The sequence below is a fragment of the Vigna unguiculata genome, chromosome 6 (genome assembly GCF_037176805.1).
Source record: "Vigna unguiculata cultivar grain cowpea cultivar isolate G323 ecotype 2 chromosome 6, ASM3717680v1, whole genome shotgun sequence".
NCBI classification, from domain to species: Eukaryota; Viridiplantae; Streptophyta; class Magnoliopsida; order Fabales; family Fabaceae; genus Vigna; species Vigna unguiculata.
Genome location: NC_140797.1, coordinates 26406956 through 26423483, shown reverse-complemented (window position 1 = coordinate 26423483; position 16528 = coordinate 26406956). Strand labels below are relative to the sequence as shown.

The 16528-nt window shown below is 36.1% G+C and overlaps 1 protein-coding gene and 1 pseudogene across 1 annotated transcript; both read left to right on the top strand.

The window, feature by feature from the left end:
• The first annotated feature begins 5489 nt into the window (after positions 1-5489).
• LOC146885693 (zinc finger BED domain-containing protein RICESLEEPER 3-like) lies at positions 5490-6443 on the top strand (annotated as a pseudogene).
• A 1338-nt stretch (positions 6444-7781) lies between these two features.
• On the top strand, positions 7782-14795 carry LOC114188149 (ABSCISIC ACID-INSENSITIVE 5-like protein 2). Its single transcript, XM_028076695.2, has 4 exons — positions 7782-8025; positions 8359-9033; positions 9132-9203; positions 14194-14795. The coding sequence occupies exons 2-4, from the start codon at positions 8371-8373 to the stop codon at positions 14272-14274; spliced, it is 816 nt and encodes a 271-aa protein (XP_027932496.1). The 5' UTR covers positions 7782-8025; positions 8359-8370; the 3' UTR covers positions 14275-14795.
• Positions 14796-16528: the final 1733 nt, after the last annotated feature.

The following is a 16528-nucleotide window of genomic DNA, read 5'->3' as shown; positions in this document are numbered from 1 at the left end:
CTAATGAATTGGTAATGAGCTTGGCATGAGATATGATTGATGGTTGGTCATTATACTAAATGACATGTTAATGGTATGCATAGGAACTTCATGATTGGTTGATAATGTATGAGTAAGGTTTGTGTAGGACGTAATCCCATGACCCTTGTAGCGGGGGCTCGTGGTGGTGCCTCATCATATGGACATAATTATGTGGGCCCTTCTAGGGGGGATTCCACGGTGGTGCCTCAGATATTGGACCTAATTCCATGAACCTCAAGGTGAGAGTTCATGGTGGTGCCTCAAGATCAGGACGTAATTCCACGAGGGTAACGTGGTAGTGCCTCAAGGTCAGGACGTAATTCCACGAAGGCCACGTGGTGGTGCCTCATGTAAAGGTGTAATTCTGTGAAGACCTCATGGTGATGCCTCATAGTTAGGACATAATTCCACTGTCTCGTGGTGGTGCCTCATTATGCGTATCCGGAAAGTCTAGTCTTGAAGTTTTGAATGATTTGGTATATCGCCCATTATTTATGCTTGAATATGTAATTGTATGTTGAGTGTATGATATGAGGACTTTTTCACTAGCTTACCCTTTGCTTGTTTGTATGATTGTGTGTGGTTTCCTCCTTTGCGATGATCATCAATCTTATTGATGTGAGCAGATGTGAGAACCCCTGGCAGTGGTAACGATAATAGAGATGTCGTTATGGATGGCAATTCGGGGCGGGCCAAGCGGGCTGGCCCGCAGGAAAAAACGCAGGGTGGGTTAAAATATTGAACCTGTTGACCCTTAGTGGCCCGATAGCCCGTTAATAATTTAAAATAAATAGTGAATGAGCAATTAGGGATGGTTGGCGTAGTACTTAGGTTAGGTCATGTGTGTGAGTGCTCACAAAAAAATCATGTTCTTTCTCTTCCCTTCGCGGAACACACAACGAAAGACCTAGTGCCTCCCTGAAATAGAAACAGTCAGTGGCGCCTTCTCAACTCCTTCACTCTCCAAACACCCAACGGTGCTTCCTCCACCAGTCGAAGGCAACAATGCATCCTCCACCCGTTGAAACCAGCAGCGGCTCCTCCATTGTCTAAGCCAACGACGCCTCCTTCACCATCGAAGCCCACGACGTGTCCTCCACCGTCGAAGCCAGCAGCCCTTCCTCCTCCAACCCTCGAACAAAGGCAGCGATCCCTTTTCAAGGTATGTATATGACTCCTCTTCTACAACCTAGTCCTTGTTTTGTGCTATTGAATTTAATGTTGATCAAATGGACGACGGATAGTGAATTAATTATGTATTATGCCAGAATTTGTTGTGGTACCGATTGAATTTTATGAATCAAAACATGATTTGATTGAGATTCTCAATTAATAAAAGTGGGGTGTTTAATCTGCTGTTGTGCTATATTACTACTAAATGTTGGAGCTTTTTTTGTGTGATTGTGTGTCCTCCTTTGGTACATTATGGTGTTTTAGCTTTCCACATTCTGGAGTTTTTTCTCTCCTCTGTGATAAATATTTAATTACTATTGTTTTTATCCTTTTTAGTTTTAAAGTTTTACATAATTTAATATTACACCTTTGAATGTTCTCGTGCATTTATTTTTCATTTTATGTTATATGTTATACTTATTGTAAGACCCATGAAAATTAATTAATTAAATAATTAATTAATTAATAAATGCGGGTAGAAAGAGCCTTTATGACATTAATTATTGTTTGATGTGATGTGGAAAAGTACTAGCTTAATTGGTTGAGAGTACTTTAATTGTGTGAGAGGACTTGGGTTTGAGTCCTATGTATGCCAATTATGTGTTGTGTTTTATTATTAATTTTTAATAATATGTATTTTTTTAAGTGTAGTTTTGGAGGGAATATGAGAGGGCAAAAGAAAACCTAGAAGGGGAAGCTAAGAGGGGGCTGAAAATCATTCTATAATAATAATTAAATGAGACTTAAACATACCATAAAGCCTAAATTCGTTTTAGCCCTTTAACCCAATCGTAAGAAACATATAAAAGGCAAATTTAAGGTGGAAAGGAGGGTTTCTGAAATTCTTTTCGTTTTGGCTTGGGAGGAGAGCGAAAATTGAAGAGTGAGAGGCTGAATTGGGTGTGTAAGGACTAAGTTGGGAGAGAGAGGTGGAAGCAAAGAATTTGGTGAACCAAGGAATCCCTATTCCCTTCTCAATTTCAATCAAGAATTCAGGTTAGGGGAGTTGTCTTTGTGCGTGTAAATTAACTGATGTGTGTGTTATGATTATGGATTATTGCCCTTCTCAAATGAATTCTGAATGATGTAAATTTTGTATCCTATGTACTGTAATTGTGAATTGGTTGGCTTGACATTTGGGTGCAAAGCCTTTTATGCTTATATTGGGTATAATGAGGGTTTTGGTATGGAATTGGGTAGGGATGACTCAATCTCGAGTTGGGGTAATATGAATGGATGAAATAACATGTTTGATGTTTGCTAGCCATTGTTTTATGTCGGGCAATGATCGACTGCTGTTTTGGTATGTTTTGTTGTGCGAATTGGGCAAGATTGGGTGAATTGAATGCGTGATCAGAGTTGGAACCCTGCAAGTCTCGCCCAAGCGAGTCCATTTCGCCTAAGCGAGAGTTGTAGAGTCTCATTTTTTGTTCTGGTACGTGTATCTCGCCTAGGCGACTCTGGACGGGGTTGAGCGACTTGGGTCTCTCGCTCAGGCGAGAGACACTCGCCCAAGCGAGGTCGCGAGGAAACTTGGATGTTCTGAGCGTGACTTCTCGCCCCGGTGAGAGGTTTTGGGGTTCTAAGCGACAGGTATGTTTGCTTAGGCAAGAATGGCTCGCCTAAGCGAGGTCTCGATGAGAGTTGACGGTTGTTTGATTGCATCCTCGTTTAGGCGAGGTGTGTGTTGTTTTTTAGCGATGGTATGGCTCGCCCAAGCGAGATAAAGTGGGGAAACCACTGTTTTAAGCTCGCTCAGGCGAGGTGAACTAGCCTAAGAGAGAGTGAGGGTTAGCTTGGGCGAGGGTCTCTGGTTTAAGCGAGTTTATGTGAATTGCCATGTGTTTGTGTACTATTTGGATTGTTTGCTTGTTATTTCCTAAAGGATAGGAAGTATATGCTTGTGTGTGTGATGTTTGGGCTTGAAGGACTAAGTCCAATAGGGGTTTGGGATGTGCTTGAATGGTTGAACGCATGATGGGCATGGAACTGGTTGAGTTCCCGTCGGCTACTATTGGGCGAGGAGTCCTTGGTATGGTGATTACATGTGTTGGACGCACGATGGGCAAGGAACTGCGATGTTCCTGTCGGCTACTATTGGGCGAGGAGTCCATAGTATGGTGATTACGTGCGTGCTAGGGTCCAAGTCGAGAAGGCTTGGATGATTTACTACAGACGAGGAGTCTGTAGGGCAGGACTATGAGCGGGATAGGCTCATAGGGTTGGACCATGAATGAGTTAGTTTTGTGGGAGCACAGTGAAGTCCCAAGACCTAATTCATGTATATGACTCATGAAGGACTATGAGGTCATGGTTGGGTAATTTGAAAATCATGAAATTTTAGTTATGTTATTTTGGGATGGGTGACATATTTATTTCATGTATCTGTTTATATATTATGCATAGCTCACCTTTTTGTGTGTGTGTGGCGATGATTGGATAACTCGTTATCCGAGAGCAGATGATTTGACAGGTGGGTCAGGAGATGCATAGACTCGGAGTGAGGGATAGCGGGGGATTTTGTTTATATGTTATTATTTTGATTTTGAGATAAATATGTAATCCTTTGGGAGCCATGTGAATATTATTTTAGTTTTATAAATTATGGACTCCTGTTTTTATTACATGTATATCAAAGTTTTAAATTTCACGTGTGTTTGGGAAATAGTTTTATATTAAATGAGGTATTTATTTTTATTTCTGATTGTATTTATTAAATATTAGTAATATTCCTTAGGGATGTTACACTTATCAAATGTCATGTATAGTACACTGTGATTAATAATTAATTGTCATGGTGATAGCATAAATGAATTATAATTGAAATAATAGAATGAAAAAAAAAGTAAGCAAAAGAAACTAGAATAATAACCATTGGAAAATAGAAAAAGTTACAACAGACATGCACTGTAATAATTGGTTCATAGAAAGTTAAAACTTTTAAGTTATGGTTGAGTGTATTATATATTATGTTATCTTATGGCTGAGTGCATTATATTTATGATTTTGTCAAATTGTTTGGAGAAGTTAGAATGGACAAGGATGAAATTAGTATTACCCCTTTGTGAAAATGAGGTTGTTCAAGAGCAAACTGAAAAAAATTCTGAAAAACAATTTGAAACTATTGAAACTGATAAAAAGAAAAAGATTGGGACATCTGAGTGTTGGAAGTATTTCACCAAGATTGAGGTTGACAAGGATGGAAAAGAAAGGGCAAAGTGCATTGGTTGCAACAAAATATTTTTGTGTGGTGGAAGAAAATATGGTACGTCTCATTTGAATCGTCATGCTGTGAAATGTGATAAATATAAAACTGAGGACATTGGGCAAATGATGTTAGACATTAATGGGAAATTGAAGGCGAAAAAAATAGATCAAGGAGTGCACCATCAATTATTGTGTGAAGCAATTGTGGAACACAATTTGCCTTATAATTTTGTTTAGTATTCTAGAATTAGGAAATGGATAAGCTACTTGTGTTTGGATGCAGTTATGGTTTCTAGAAACACAATTAAGGCTAATATTGGAAAACTGTACATGAAAGAAAAGATTATACTTAAGGATTTGCTTCTTTCCATTCCTAATAGAATTTGCTTAACTTCTGATTTGTGGACTTCAATTAATATTGAGGGTTTCATATCTTTGACGGCCCATTATGTTGATGGGAGTTGGATGTTAAAAAGCAAGATTTTGAACTTTTGTCACATGCCTCCTCCTCACACAGGTTTTGAGTTGTCCAAAAAGATTTATGAACTTTTACAAGAATGGGGATTAGAGAAAAAAATATTTTCAATCACTTTGGACAATGCTTCGGCTAATGATGTGCTCCAAAATAGCTTAAAAAGTTAACTTATGCTACCAAATGGTTTGATATGTGGGGGAAAATTCTTTCATGTTCGTTGTTGTGCACATATTCTGAATTTAATAGTTCAAGAAGGATTAAAGGTGCTTGGCAATGCTCTAGATCAAATCAGAACTAGCATAAAATATGTTAAGGGCTTAGAGGCTAGAATGATAAAATTCAAACAATGTTGTGAGAGGTTTACTGATATTGATACATCACGTGGGTTGTGTCTTGATGTCCCCACACCTTGGAACAGTACATACTTGATGCTCAAAAGTGTTCTTAAATATAGACAGGTTTTTCTAAACTTGCACTTGATTGATGAATCTTACAAATTTTGCCCCTTGGAGGAAGAGTGGGAGAGGGCTGAAATAATTTGTAGGTTCTTAATGCCCTTTTATGATATCACTTGCTTAATTTCTGCCACAAGCTACCCTACCTCTAATTTGTATTTTCTACAAGTTTGGAATATTCAAAGGATGTTGATGGAAAATGTAGATGATGAAGATGGAGTAATTAAGAATATGGCAGAATTGATGATGCTCAAATTTCAAAAATATTGGGATGAATATAGCATTGTGCTTGCTTTTGGGGCAATTTTAGACCCAAGAATGAAATTGGAAACATTATCCTTTTGTTTTAAAAAGATTGACCCACTTACTTGGGAGTCAAAAGTGGAAAAAATCAAGGGAAATTTGTACAACCTATTTGCTGAAATAATACTAATGGTTTGACAACATCATCAAATGTTCAAAAGCGCAAACATGCACAATCCTCATCCTCATCCTCACACATTGATACCCTTTTTGATGTAAGTTGTTTGAATAATTCTTTTTAGTTCACTTAATTTTATTTTTGTTGCAATTGTTCATTATGTTATGCATTTGACTAATTTCAAATATTATGATAGGACTTGAAAGAGTGTAAACAACAAGTAACTAATAAACCTGGAAGGACACAACTTGACATATATTTGGATGAACCCACTTTAGAATTTGACTTTTTGGAGCAAATGGATGTCTTACAATGGTGGAAAAATAATAGTCTAAGATTTTCTGATCTATCTTTAATGGCTAGAGATGTATTAAGCATTCCAATAACCACTATGGCATCTGAATCTTCATTTAATATTGGATCTCGGATCCTTAACAAATATAGGAATTGCCTTTTTCCTGAGAATGTGGAAGCAATTATTTGTAGTTCTAGTTGAAAGCATGGATTTGTTGAGGGTAATTATTTTTGTTATTGTATTTTTTCAATCTATTGTTTTTATTCAATATCAGATACTTATTGTCTTGTTTGAATGTATGCAGAAGAGGGAGAAGATATTAATTTCCAAAATGTGCTACATGAAGGTTTATCCAAAGTTGCATCCAATGTTATTAACATGGAAGATGAAGAATGATTTCCATATTTAGTTGTGTATTTTGTTAATTAGGAACTTTAAATTTGTTTGTTGAACTTAAGGATTATGAGCTTGTGTATTTTGTTAATTAGGAGCTTTGAATTTGTTGGTTGAACTTAAAGATTATGAGCTTTGATTTGGTTTAATTTGGTTGTATTTTGTTTAAGGATTTTATTGCTTTGATTTGGAATAATGTGGTTGTATTTTGTTTATGTTGGCAGGGAATTATATTTGTTATCAGCATTGCTTATTAGCTCTTGTAACAGATATGTAGTATTACATGATTAGTTGGCAGGAATTGATTTATGTTTGTTTAAATACGCAGGCCAGCCCGCGGGCCGCAGGCCATGCAGTGGGGTGGGGCGGGCCATATAAACGAACCCGATTTCAACCTACGGGGCGGGCCAACCTAGCCCGCATTTCGCGGGCCAAAACGGGGGGTGGGCCAAAACGGGCCGGGTTGGCCCGCTTTGCCATCCCTAGATGTCACAGCTTGATGAATCTTGGACGAGTATCGGGCTCACTTTGGGAGCCCACCGCTATTGGAGTTTTAGTAGTTTAAGTTTCTCTCGCTCTTGACGAGACTCTGTACCTTGTTTTAGGCCATGTGGAGCCTCTTCCTTTGGTTATGAATATGTTTGGGGTACCGTGTACGTCATATCCCAAATTTCCGTACTCTCTGGATATTTATATATATGTGGCGTTTTATTAAAGTGATTTTATCTATTTAATTAGGACGTTACAATACACGGACAAGTTATTATATTTCTTCTACTAGTTATATATGTGATAAAAAAACCATTCAAAAAGACTATTTCCAAAAATTGATCAAAAAGAGTAAAAATCACATGTAAAAAACAATTTTAAATGATTTTTTTAACTTTTATATTGGTTTAAATAATGATTTGGTACTAGTATTCGTTCAGTTTTTTTAATTTGGTCATACTTTTTATTTTGTTTTCAATTTGATCATAATATTCATCAATTATATTTAACTTGGTCCTTTTCGCTAACACCATTCAAATAATTAACGGAGTGTGAACAGTAACTATCACGTGATTTTTTATAATTTTTCTTTTTAATTTTCTAAACTTTTTAATTAAAAAAATTAATTTTTTTACTTATAAAAAATTCCATGTCAAATTCATATCATATCACATCTATTTTTTTTATTTTTTTTAACTCATCAAATCATTATTTAAACCTTTTATATTTTATTAAAATATAATTTGGGATAAAAAGAAAATGATTCAAAATAATTCATTAACCAACGTAGTGTGAACGAGGCAAAAGAAGACGAGGATGGTTCCCAATACGAAGCCCTATACGAACCTATCAATGTTTGCCACTTGCCAACATATTTCCACAAAATTCCGAATCACTCCCACATTACATCACAACTTGAGTTTACACCAACTACCCTTTTTTTCCTTTCACTTTTCTTCTCAAATTGTTCCCATTTTCACTCTGATTTACCCCCACCAAATGATGTGTTTCCCTCTCCACTTGCCAACCCCGAACTCATAGGGTCTTTCTACGTGTTCTTTCAGATCATTTTCTCTTTCTCTTGTCCTATTTTCAGGTAAAAGTCTATTTTGTTGATGCTGTCCTTTTGCTGTGATCTTGTGTGATGGTTTTTGATCAAGTGGGGTTGATCATCATTTTTGAATTATAAAGTTTGAGTCTTTATTGTTCCTTTGGTTGAAATCCCGACTCTCTTGCTGTGATGGTGTCTTTCTGGGGACCCCAGATAGGGTGGACTGATGGGATTTTGAAAAAGTTTGGAAATTTGTTTAGGGAAAAGCTTTGGTGAGATGTTTTTGATTGGGATGTAAGTGAGATAGGATCCAAGTGCAATGGTTAATGTTTTCGTTATTTATTTATTTGATTGTTGCTTTGTGGTTACAACTTACAGGTTTGAGTTTGAATGGGGATTCAGACAATGGGATCTCAAGGTAATGGGCAACAGTCTCATTTACAGTCTTCATCTTTGTCTAGGCAAGGCTCATGGTATAATCTTACTCTTGATGAGGTTAATAGTCAATTAGGGGACTTAGGGAAGCCATTGGGGAGCATGAACCTTGACGAGCTTCTTCAAAATGTGTGGACTGCTGAAGCAAGTAAGTCTTCGGTGATAGGTGCGGATAGTGAGAACATGTCGTCCTCTTCCTCGCTTCAGCGGCAGGCCAGCCTTACGCTGGCTCGTGCTTTGAGTGGGAAGACGGTGGATGATGTGTGGAGGGAAATTCAGCAAGGGCAGAAGAAAAGATATGGAGGGGAAGTGAAAACTCAGGAGGGAGAAATGACTTTTGGTGAGACAACCTTGGAAGATTTCTTGGTGCAAGCAGGGCTTTTTGCTGAAGCTTCTATCAGTCCAGCTGTGGGGTTGGATACAATGGATTTCTCAGCAGCTCAAGGTTTCCAGCAGAAAACGGGGTTGTCATCATCCCCTTCTATTGGGAGTTTATCAGACACGAGACCGGGCAGGAAAAGGGATGCTCCTGATGCATATGAGAAAACCCTGGAGAGGAGGTTGAGGAGGAAGATCAAGAATAGGGAATCTGCTGCTCGGTCACGAGCTCGTAAACAGGTCTAACATGTGCTACAAATTTTGCTTTGGTGAATTGAATACATTCTTTTACATGTTGAAAATGTTAGTTTCGACGATATCAACCTTTCATGGTTCAGGCTTACCATAATGAACTGGTTGGCAAGGTTTCCCGTCTCGAAGAAGAAAATGTAAAGCTAAAGAAAGAGAAGGTATCAAACCCCATTCACGTTTTGTTTTTTATTTTTTGTTTCACTCAACGTTCCTTGTATTTGTTGTATAGATGTTTGTATTTTCTTTTATTAGTAAATCTATTGAGTTTATTTGTTGTTTCTTGTGATTAATTGAAAAGTTTAGGATGTGTTGTGTGGATTGAATGTGTTTTGCAACTAAGAGACTATTTGGTGGCCTTGTACTGGATTTTATCATCCTTGGGGAAATGGGAACTTGCAGATTTGTCAAAATTCTAATATTTAAATTTTAATTGAGTATATAATGATATTCGAGATATGAATACATGATCTTCTGTACTTTCAGTTAGTGTTGTTAAATAGCCATTATAGTGCCGCAACAATGCTATAGCATTGCGTTTTTCAACCCCTTCATCCTGGGCAATCTATGAAGGGAGGCTCACTGTAGACAATGGTGTGTTTATATGGTAGAATTTAGGCCGTCTTCCATTGATAACCTTGCTGTCAGTTATTTCTGAGTGTTAAAGTATCTTTCATTTCAATAAATTGGAATTTGAACCTCCCAGGTAACCAGGTTGAGGGTGAAATGTTACTTTAATACCAAGCTAAGTGAGTTGTTAACTTATTACACTGAAAAGGCAGAAACATGAAATTCTTCACAGCAATATAATGACTTCTAGTGGATCATACTTAAGTTACTAAGCCTCTTAAATATATACAATTTATATAATTACAAAAATATAAATCATTGTGTACTACGTTAAAGAATGTACAATTTTATCTTATACTGATATGCACATACTTTCTTTTTGCTTATAATACTTTTGGTATAATATTGAAACACTTGTTCAGTTGTTTGCTATATGTGGGTAAGAACCTCTTGTGCTCTGTTTTGTATTAGCACCTTAAGCTTAAATCCACTTATAGTATTCACAAAACTGCTTCCTTATCTCATGATAAATAAAGAAGTCAGGAATCCACTTATGTAATAAAAAGGATCCCCTGGTATTTTGAGCAGTGGTGTAGTATCAAATCAGTCAGCGTCACTCCTTCCTTTTTGTTGAGTCGTGACGCTTTGGTTACCGGCAAACGCTTCCAAAGGCGATCTGATTGTGACTAATTTCACTAGAATCTGTGCATGTGTCTTTACCCTTTACCTGTTGTAGATGATAATATTAGTCTAATAGTTGAGGTTACATTTTCTATTATTCATTGTGAAACCATTATTGCAAAATACTTTATGTATGATTGTACAAAAAAATTTGGTCGCAATGGGATGTTGATGTACGAAGAGTTTTAGTTGTTGTGACAGGCAATGCCTTGTGTGAAAGGAAGAGATTTCTTTTGTAAGTTGATGTTTATATTTAGAGTTGACAATTGCTGAAATAGTACAGAAAAATGGTCTTAGTCTACATTTTTCTCTATCTTGTTCTTTAATCTTTGAGGAGGCACGTGACAAGTGGTCTAACTTGTCAGATCCCAAAGTAGCATAATGGAAAGTAGAATGAGTGCGTTGGAGAAATGGGCTAGAACAGAGGAAGAAGATTGCAAACTTGAGAACAGACATGATTATGGTAAAATAAGCATACTACTAGACATGAGAGAAATAAAGGAATTGCTTAGTGAATAGAGGAAGAAGATTGCAGACTTAAGAACAAACAGAGTTAAGAACAAACACAAGTCTATGATACATTTCTTTATTCACATTTACTTCGTGGTTCTCACTTCCCAACTTTGTCTTTGGATCAACAGATTTACTTGCTGGTTTGCAGGCTACTTTACCTGTTTTCGGTAGCGCGTCAATAATCTATTTTTCCTGAGATACGAAGGTCCCTTTCTTGGAATGGGCTATACTTCAGTTCCCAAAAATAGTCTTGATTTCAAACTCTTTGGCGAGGCTTTAGCTCAACCTCATATCATCCACATAAGCCAGAATTGTTACTACCCCAGGATGCTTGACAAATATAATGCGGTCCCCTTGGCTTTGTTTATATTTAAGGCTTATCATGACTTTAGTGAATCTTCCAAACCATGCACTGGGTGACTGTTTCAACCCCTATTGTGCTTTTCTCAGCTTACAAACTGGGTTAGCCTTAATCTACCCTATATACCCAGGTGGTAACTCCATATTTATTTCTTCAAGACTCCCATGTAGGTATGCATTCTTTTACATCAAATTGCTGCAAGTTCCAATCATGATTTGCTACCAAAGACAAAATTACTCTAATCATGTTCATTTTTGCAACCGGTGCAAAGGTCTCCAAGTAATCCACTCCATAAGTTTGAGTGAACCCTTCGGCCACCAGGCTACCTTATACCTCCCAATAGTCCCATCAACCTTATATTTTACTATGTAAACCCACTTGCACCTAACGTGTTTTTTTTCAGGTGGTAGAGTGGCTAGTGTTCTAGTACTATTCATCTCCAATGCCTCCATTTCCAAATCCATGGCTTGTTTCCATTTTTTGTTAATTAATGCCTTAGATACAGTAGGTATAGTTGTGGTATTTAGGCATGTGAGAAAGGTTCTATGGGTAGGTGAGAATTTTTTAAAGGTAGATAGTTTGCTAAAGGGTAAGGTGGTTTAGTTCAAGCTCTCGTTCCTTTTTAAGAGCAATTGGGAGATTTAAATTCAAGTCCACCTGTGCAATTGGTTTTACAGAAAGAAGTTCATCATAGTTAGTAGAGTCAGTATTTATAGGGTCAAACATATTTACCTCATATAATGATATAGGGTTGAACTCTTGAACATGAGTAGATCTTGGAATGACCTTTCCTCTTCCTGTGTACACCGTATTTTTTCCAAATTTTGTATCATCATATCTAATATCAGGTCCAGCAGATTCAGACTTTTGACTTGCAGATTTAGGATTTCAATTCATCGCTACTCTTTCCCTCTCAGCTTCAGCATTAGTTATATTACCCTTTCAATTATTTTTGTTCATTTTCTGATCCAAAAGACAAATTTGGGAATATAAAAGACTCATCATCTTCCTATCTTAAACTATCTCCCTAAAGGTGAGGATGGTTAAAATAGTTAAATTGCTCATTAAAGGTGACATCCACACAAATTTTTTAAAAGGAGGATGAAAGCATTTATAACCTTTTTGTATGATAGAGTAACCTATGAAAACGCATTTAACAACCCTTGGGTCTAGTTTTTTCCCTTTGCTGTTTGTGAATATGTACAAATGATACATACCCAAGTATTGTAGGCTGAAGGCTAAGTGTATGAGTTATATGTGGATAGAATGTGTGGAGAACTTCCATTGAACATTTTAATGACAAAGCAGGAGAAGGTATAATTAAATAATTGGAAGTATGGATTCTCACCAAAAATTCTTTTGGAACCTTGTTTTGGAAAAGGAGCGCTCTAGTTTATTATATAGTAAGTGCCCATTTTTTTGTTTAGCAATTTCATTTTGTTGGAGTGTGTAAACACATGAGGATTCATAGATTAAGGAGAAAATGCCTTGTTATCCTTGTACAATCATCAATAAAGGTGAAAAACCATTTAGCCCCTGAAATATTAAGAACATTAGAAGGACCCCACACATCTGTATGAACAAGATGAAAAGGAGAGGTACTGATTTTATTACTCATAGGCAAAGGTACAGATTTGTGTTTTGCTAGCTCACATACCTCAATCGCATGGAGAATATCATATGAAGGGGAGACGATTGTATTACAAGCGAAGGATACTCCTACCAAAGAAATTCCCTGGAAGCCATAAACTTTTGCCAGACACATTCACCAACAGGGGGGCATTCAGGGTTTTTCTGAACATGCAAGACACTCGCAGGTGTGTTGTATTGGAAAGGCATGAAGAGGATATCAGGGATTACTTGGCAGAATGTGAAATTTACCAGGAAAAGCATGAAACACTAACTCAAGAAGGGCTTTTACAACTCTTACCTCTCCCAACCCAATGTGGATAGGCTGACCAGATTCTCACATTTCATAGTATTGAGCCATCCCTGAACAGCTAGCAAAATGGATTCTGTTTTTCTCAAAGAAATAGTTTGACTGCATGGTTTCCCTGCCTCTGTAGTTGTAGACTGGGATCAAGTTTTCTAAAGCAGATTCAAGAAGGAGTTGTTTAAGGAGCAGGAACACAGCTGAAATATAACTCAACTTATCATCCTCAAACTGATGGGTAAACTAAAGTAGTTTACCACTGTTTGGAGACTTATATGAGATGTTTGACAGGAACTAAGCCAAAGCAATAGCCATAATGGTTATGTTGGGCAGATTTTTGGTAATACAAATTACAGTGCCTCTACCAAGATGACTCCTTCCAAGGCTAATATGATCATGAGTCTCCAATACTATTGAAGGGAACTACCATTTCTACCAAGGTTGAGGAAGTAAATTAGCTAGTGCAGCAATGAGATGAATTGTGAGATGAGTTAAGGAGTAATTTGCTGAAAGCCCAAGATCAGGATTGGGTACATGCCAATAAGCATCAAAGAGATGTTACATTTCAGGAAGGAGGTTGGGCTTTTCTTAAGCTACAGCCTTAGATTTCAGCTTTATGTTAGTTATGGACACCGCGGTATTCATGTGTTCATCCTTTTCTTTATAGCTGCTAAATATTCCTATTTTTTCTTTGAAGAAAGTTACTCAAATTTCAATATTTCATGCCATTTTTCTCTCTCACACTAGCAATCTTCTTTTCACTATGGATGATGGTTTTGTACAGATTCATTGCACGCCTAACTTTGGTTGGTAGTGTTGTGCGTTTCCATTAACTTCTGGCTGTCAAAATATCCCTTTGTTTCTCAAAGAAATTTAATTTTCTTTTACAAATTTATTTTACTGATTTATAGCTGTTATTGTTGATTTTATGCCAAGAACATTGTATACTATTCTAAGCATGATGATTTTTAATGCATTATTTTATGATTTCAAATTAGAGAGCTACCATTCTCTGTCAATTGTTACTAGATAATTTCAATATTTTTGCTACAATATGAATCTGATTTCATATTTTGGATTTCCCCTTTAATAGGAATTTGAAGAAAGGTTTACTCCCGATCCATTGCCTGAACCAAAATATCAACTTCAAAGACATAACTCTTCCCCTTTCTGACATCTGCAATGGAGTATTCTGGCTATTCATGTTCTTGATTTGATGAGGACATGTCCAGCATTATAGCACTGCAATGGTCATTGCTGTTGCCACTGCTTTGCATTTTCTCTGGTAAAAGGAGGGTTTGCTCTATATCTATCATTAACTAACTATAGGGTACATACGCAGCAAAGGTTTGATGTTCATAAGCTTTAGCTTTGGTTGGAAACGCTATCAGGAAATATTGGAAGCCAATGAAAATCTGAAAGTTAGTTACCTTTTTGTATAATGGTTATCTGTGTGTATTAGGGTAATTGTTAAGCAGTTAAGTTATTGAAAGGTGACTAGCAAAAAAGCTGAAACTAGGTAAGATAGGTATTGTTAGCAGTTCTGAACTGCAATATTGTATTAGATTACGTTGATATCTGTCTGTAAGTGTTTAGGGAAAAAAAATCAAGATATGAGAATTAGTGTGCTCTATAGAGATAGTTTTCCAGAAAAGATGAAATAACAAAAGAAACGTTTGTTTATTATGTTTTCTAGTGCAGTTTGTCACCATGAACATGTGTTTTATTGTTTGGTTACTACCAAATTTTGGCGAAATAAGCAAACACGCACTGAAATGACTTTGAACAAAATCAAAGTTTCTTCGATGTGACTTTTAATATAGTTATTATGAAAGTCAGCACTTATTATAGATGATGGTTTATGATGAATGATATTGTAATAAAATGCACATTATCAGTACATATATTATTTATTCATTTGGGAATTCGTTCTATTTTTGGTAATAATTCCTTTTATTTTTTCCAAAAGCTTTCCCTCTAAACTACAAAAGAAATCTTGTTAAACTTTGGACTTTATTTGTGGATTGTAGAACATGTTTGTGTTTGTACTATATTTTTCTCTCCTATATTCAAGTCTGACCTTGATGCCTAAAACTGATTTTTTTTTTTTTAATGGAGAGTTTTGTCATTCTGGTGTAGATATCTATTGACTCAACACAGGAGGCCTCAGATAGAACATTGTTGTTTGCCTTGCCAGTTCAAATTATATTCAGCATACTAATTCTGGATATTGAGGGTGAGCTTAGTGCAATTATAAGATCAAAAGTTATAGAAATAAGAACAGATAGGAATAAAGATAAATGTTTAAAGCATTGTTTTTTGAGTTTGAGCACTAATCCAAGAAAACTTCGTGCAATGATAAGGTCAAAAGTTATGGAAATAAGAACGAAAAGGAATCTAGATAAATTTGCAGGATTTTTTTTTTTTTTTGAATTGTTTGGAACTAACAGCTCATTTTTAGTAGTTATATAGTTGACGTGAGTTGTATCAAGAGTTCTAGATGCATAGAGATACATGGGACAACTTGTCAATTTTCTACATCAAAACAGCTCTCACAGTATAGTTGGACGCATCACACACAAGTTCAAAAGTTTGTATCCAATCTGGTAACTGGATTATATATGGGTGGCGGTAATCGTGAAAAACTTTCCTGCACTACTCCCCAAAATCAAATGTATCGTCCTTTTGCGGCAGATTGGAAAGAAGTTTTCTGAAAATTTTTATGAACTACCTATGAAAACCTGTGTAGCCAAGAAAAAAACGAACTTATTTTACATAAGAGAGGTAAGACAATTGAGTAATAACATCAATTTTGGTTGGATCAACCTCAATAATACCTTTTTAAAAATGATATGTACAAAAATCCAACTCTCTTCTACCATAAAGTGAAATTCTTTTAAATGAAGAATAAGATTGATTTCGACACAACTTTCCAAAACTTTAGAAAGATTATCTTAACATTCATGAAAGCTTATTTTACCTTCTTGGAACACATCTTAGTCTAAACAACAAATTTAAGTACAATAATCAACTAAGAAAGCTAAGCTTAGTGAGTCATGAAAACGCACTCATCAATTATCCTCTAACAAGGCTTAACAAGTTGATTTTAGCACACAATTATATTCAAAACTTATTTTACCCCATTCAGACAAATTCCAATTAAAACATATTTAAAGACAATTAAATTTCAAGAAAGATGGAATTAAGTCAAATATGAATTACATAAAACATACTCATCATAAGTTCATCTATAAGATAATACAAACATTAGACACTTCCTGAATCAGATGATTATGGCAAAGCATATATTAAATGTGTTTAACATTCTTTTTTTTTTTTTCTCTTGAATTATCTTTTTTAGTCTTCCAACTCACTTTGAATTAAGCTTAGGATCTTAGCTTCTCTTTATCATTAGGAAATCTCCAATT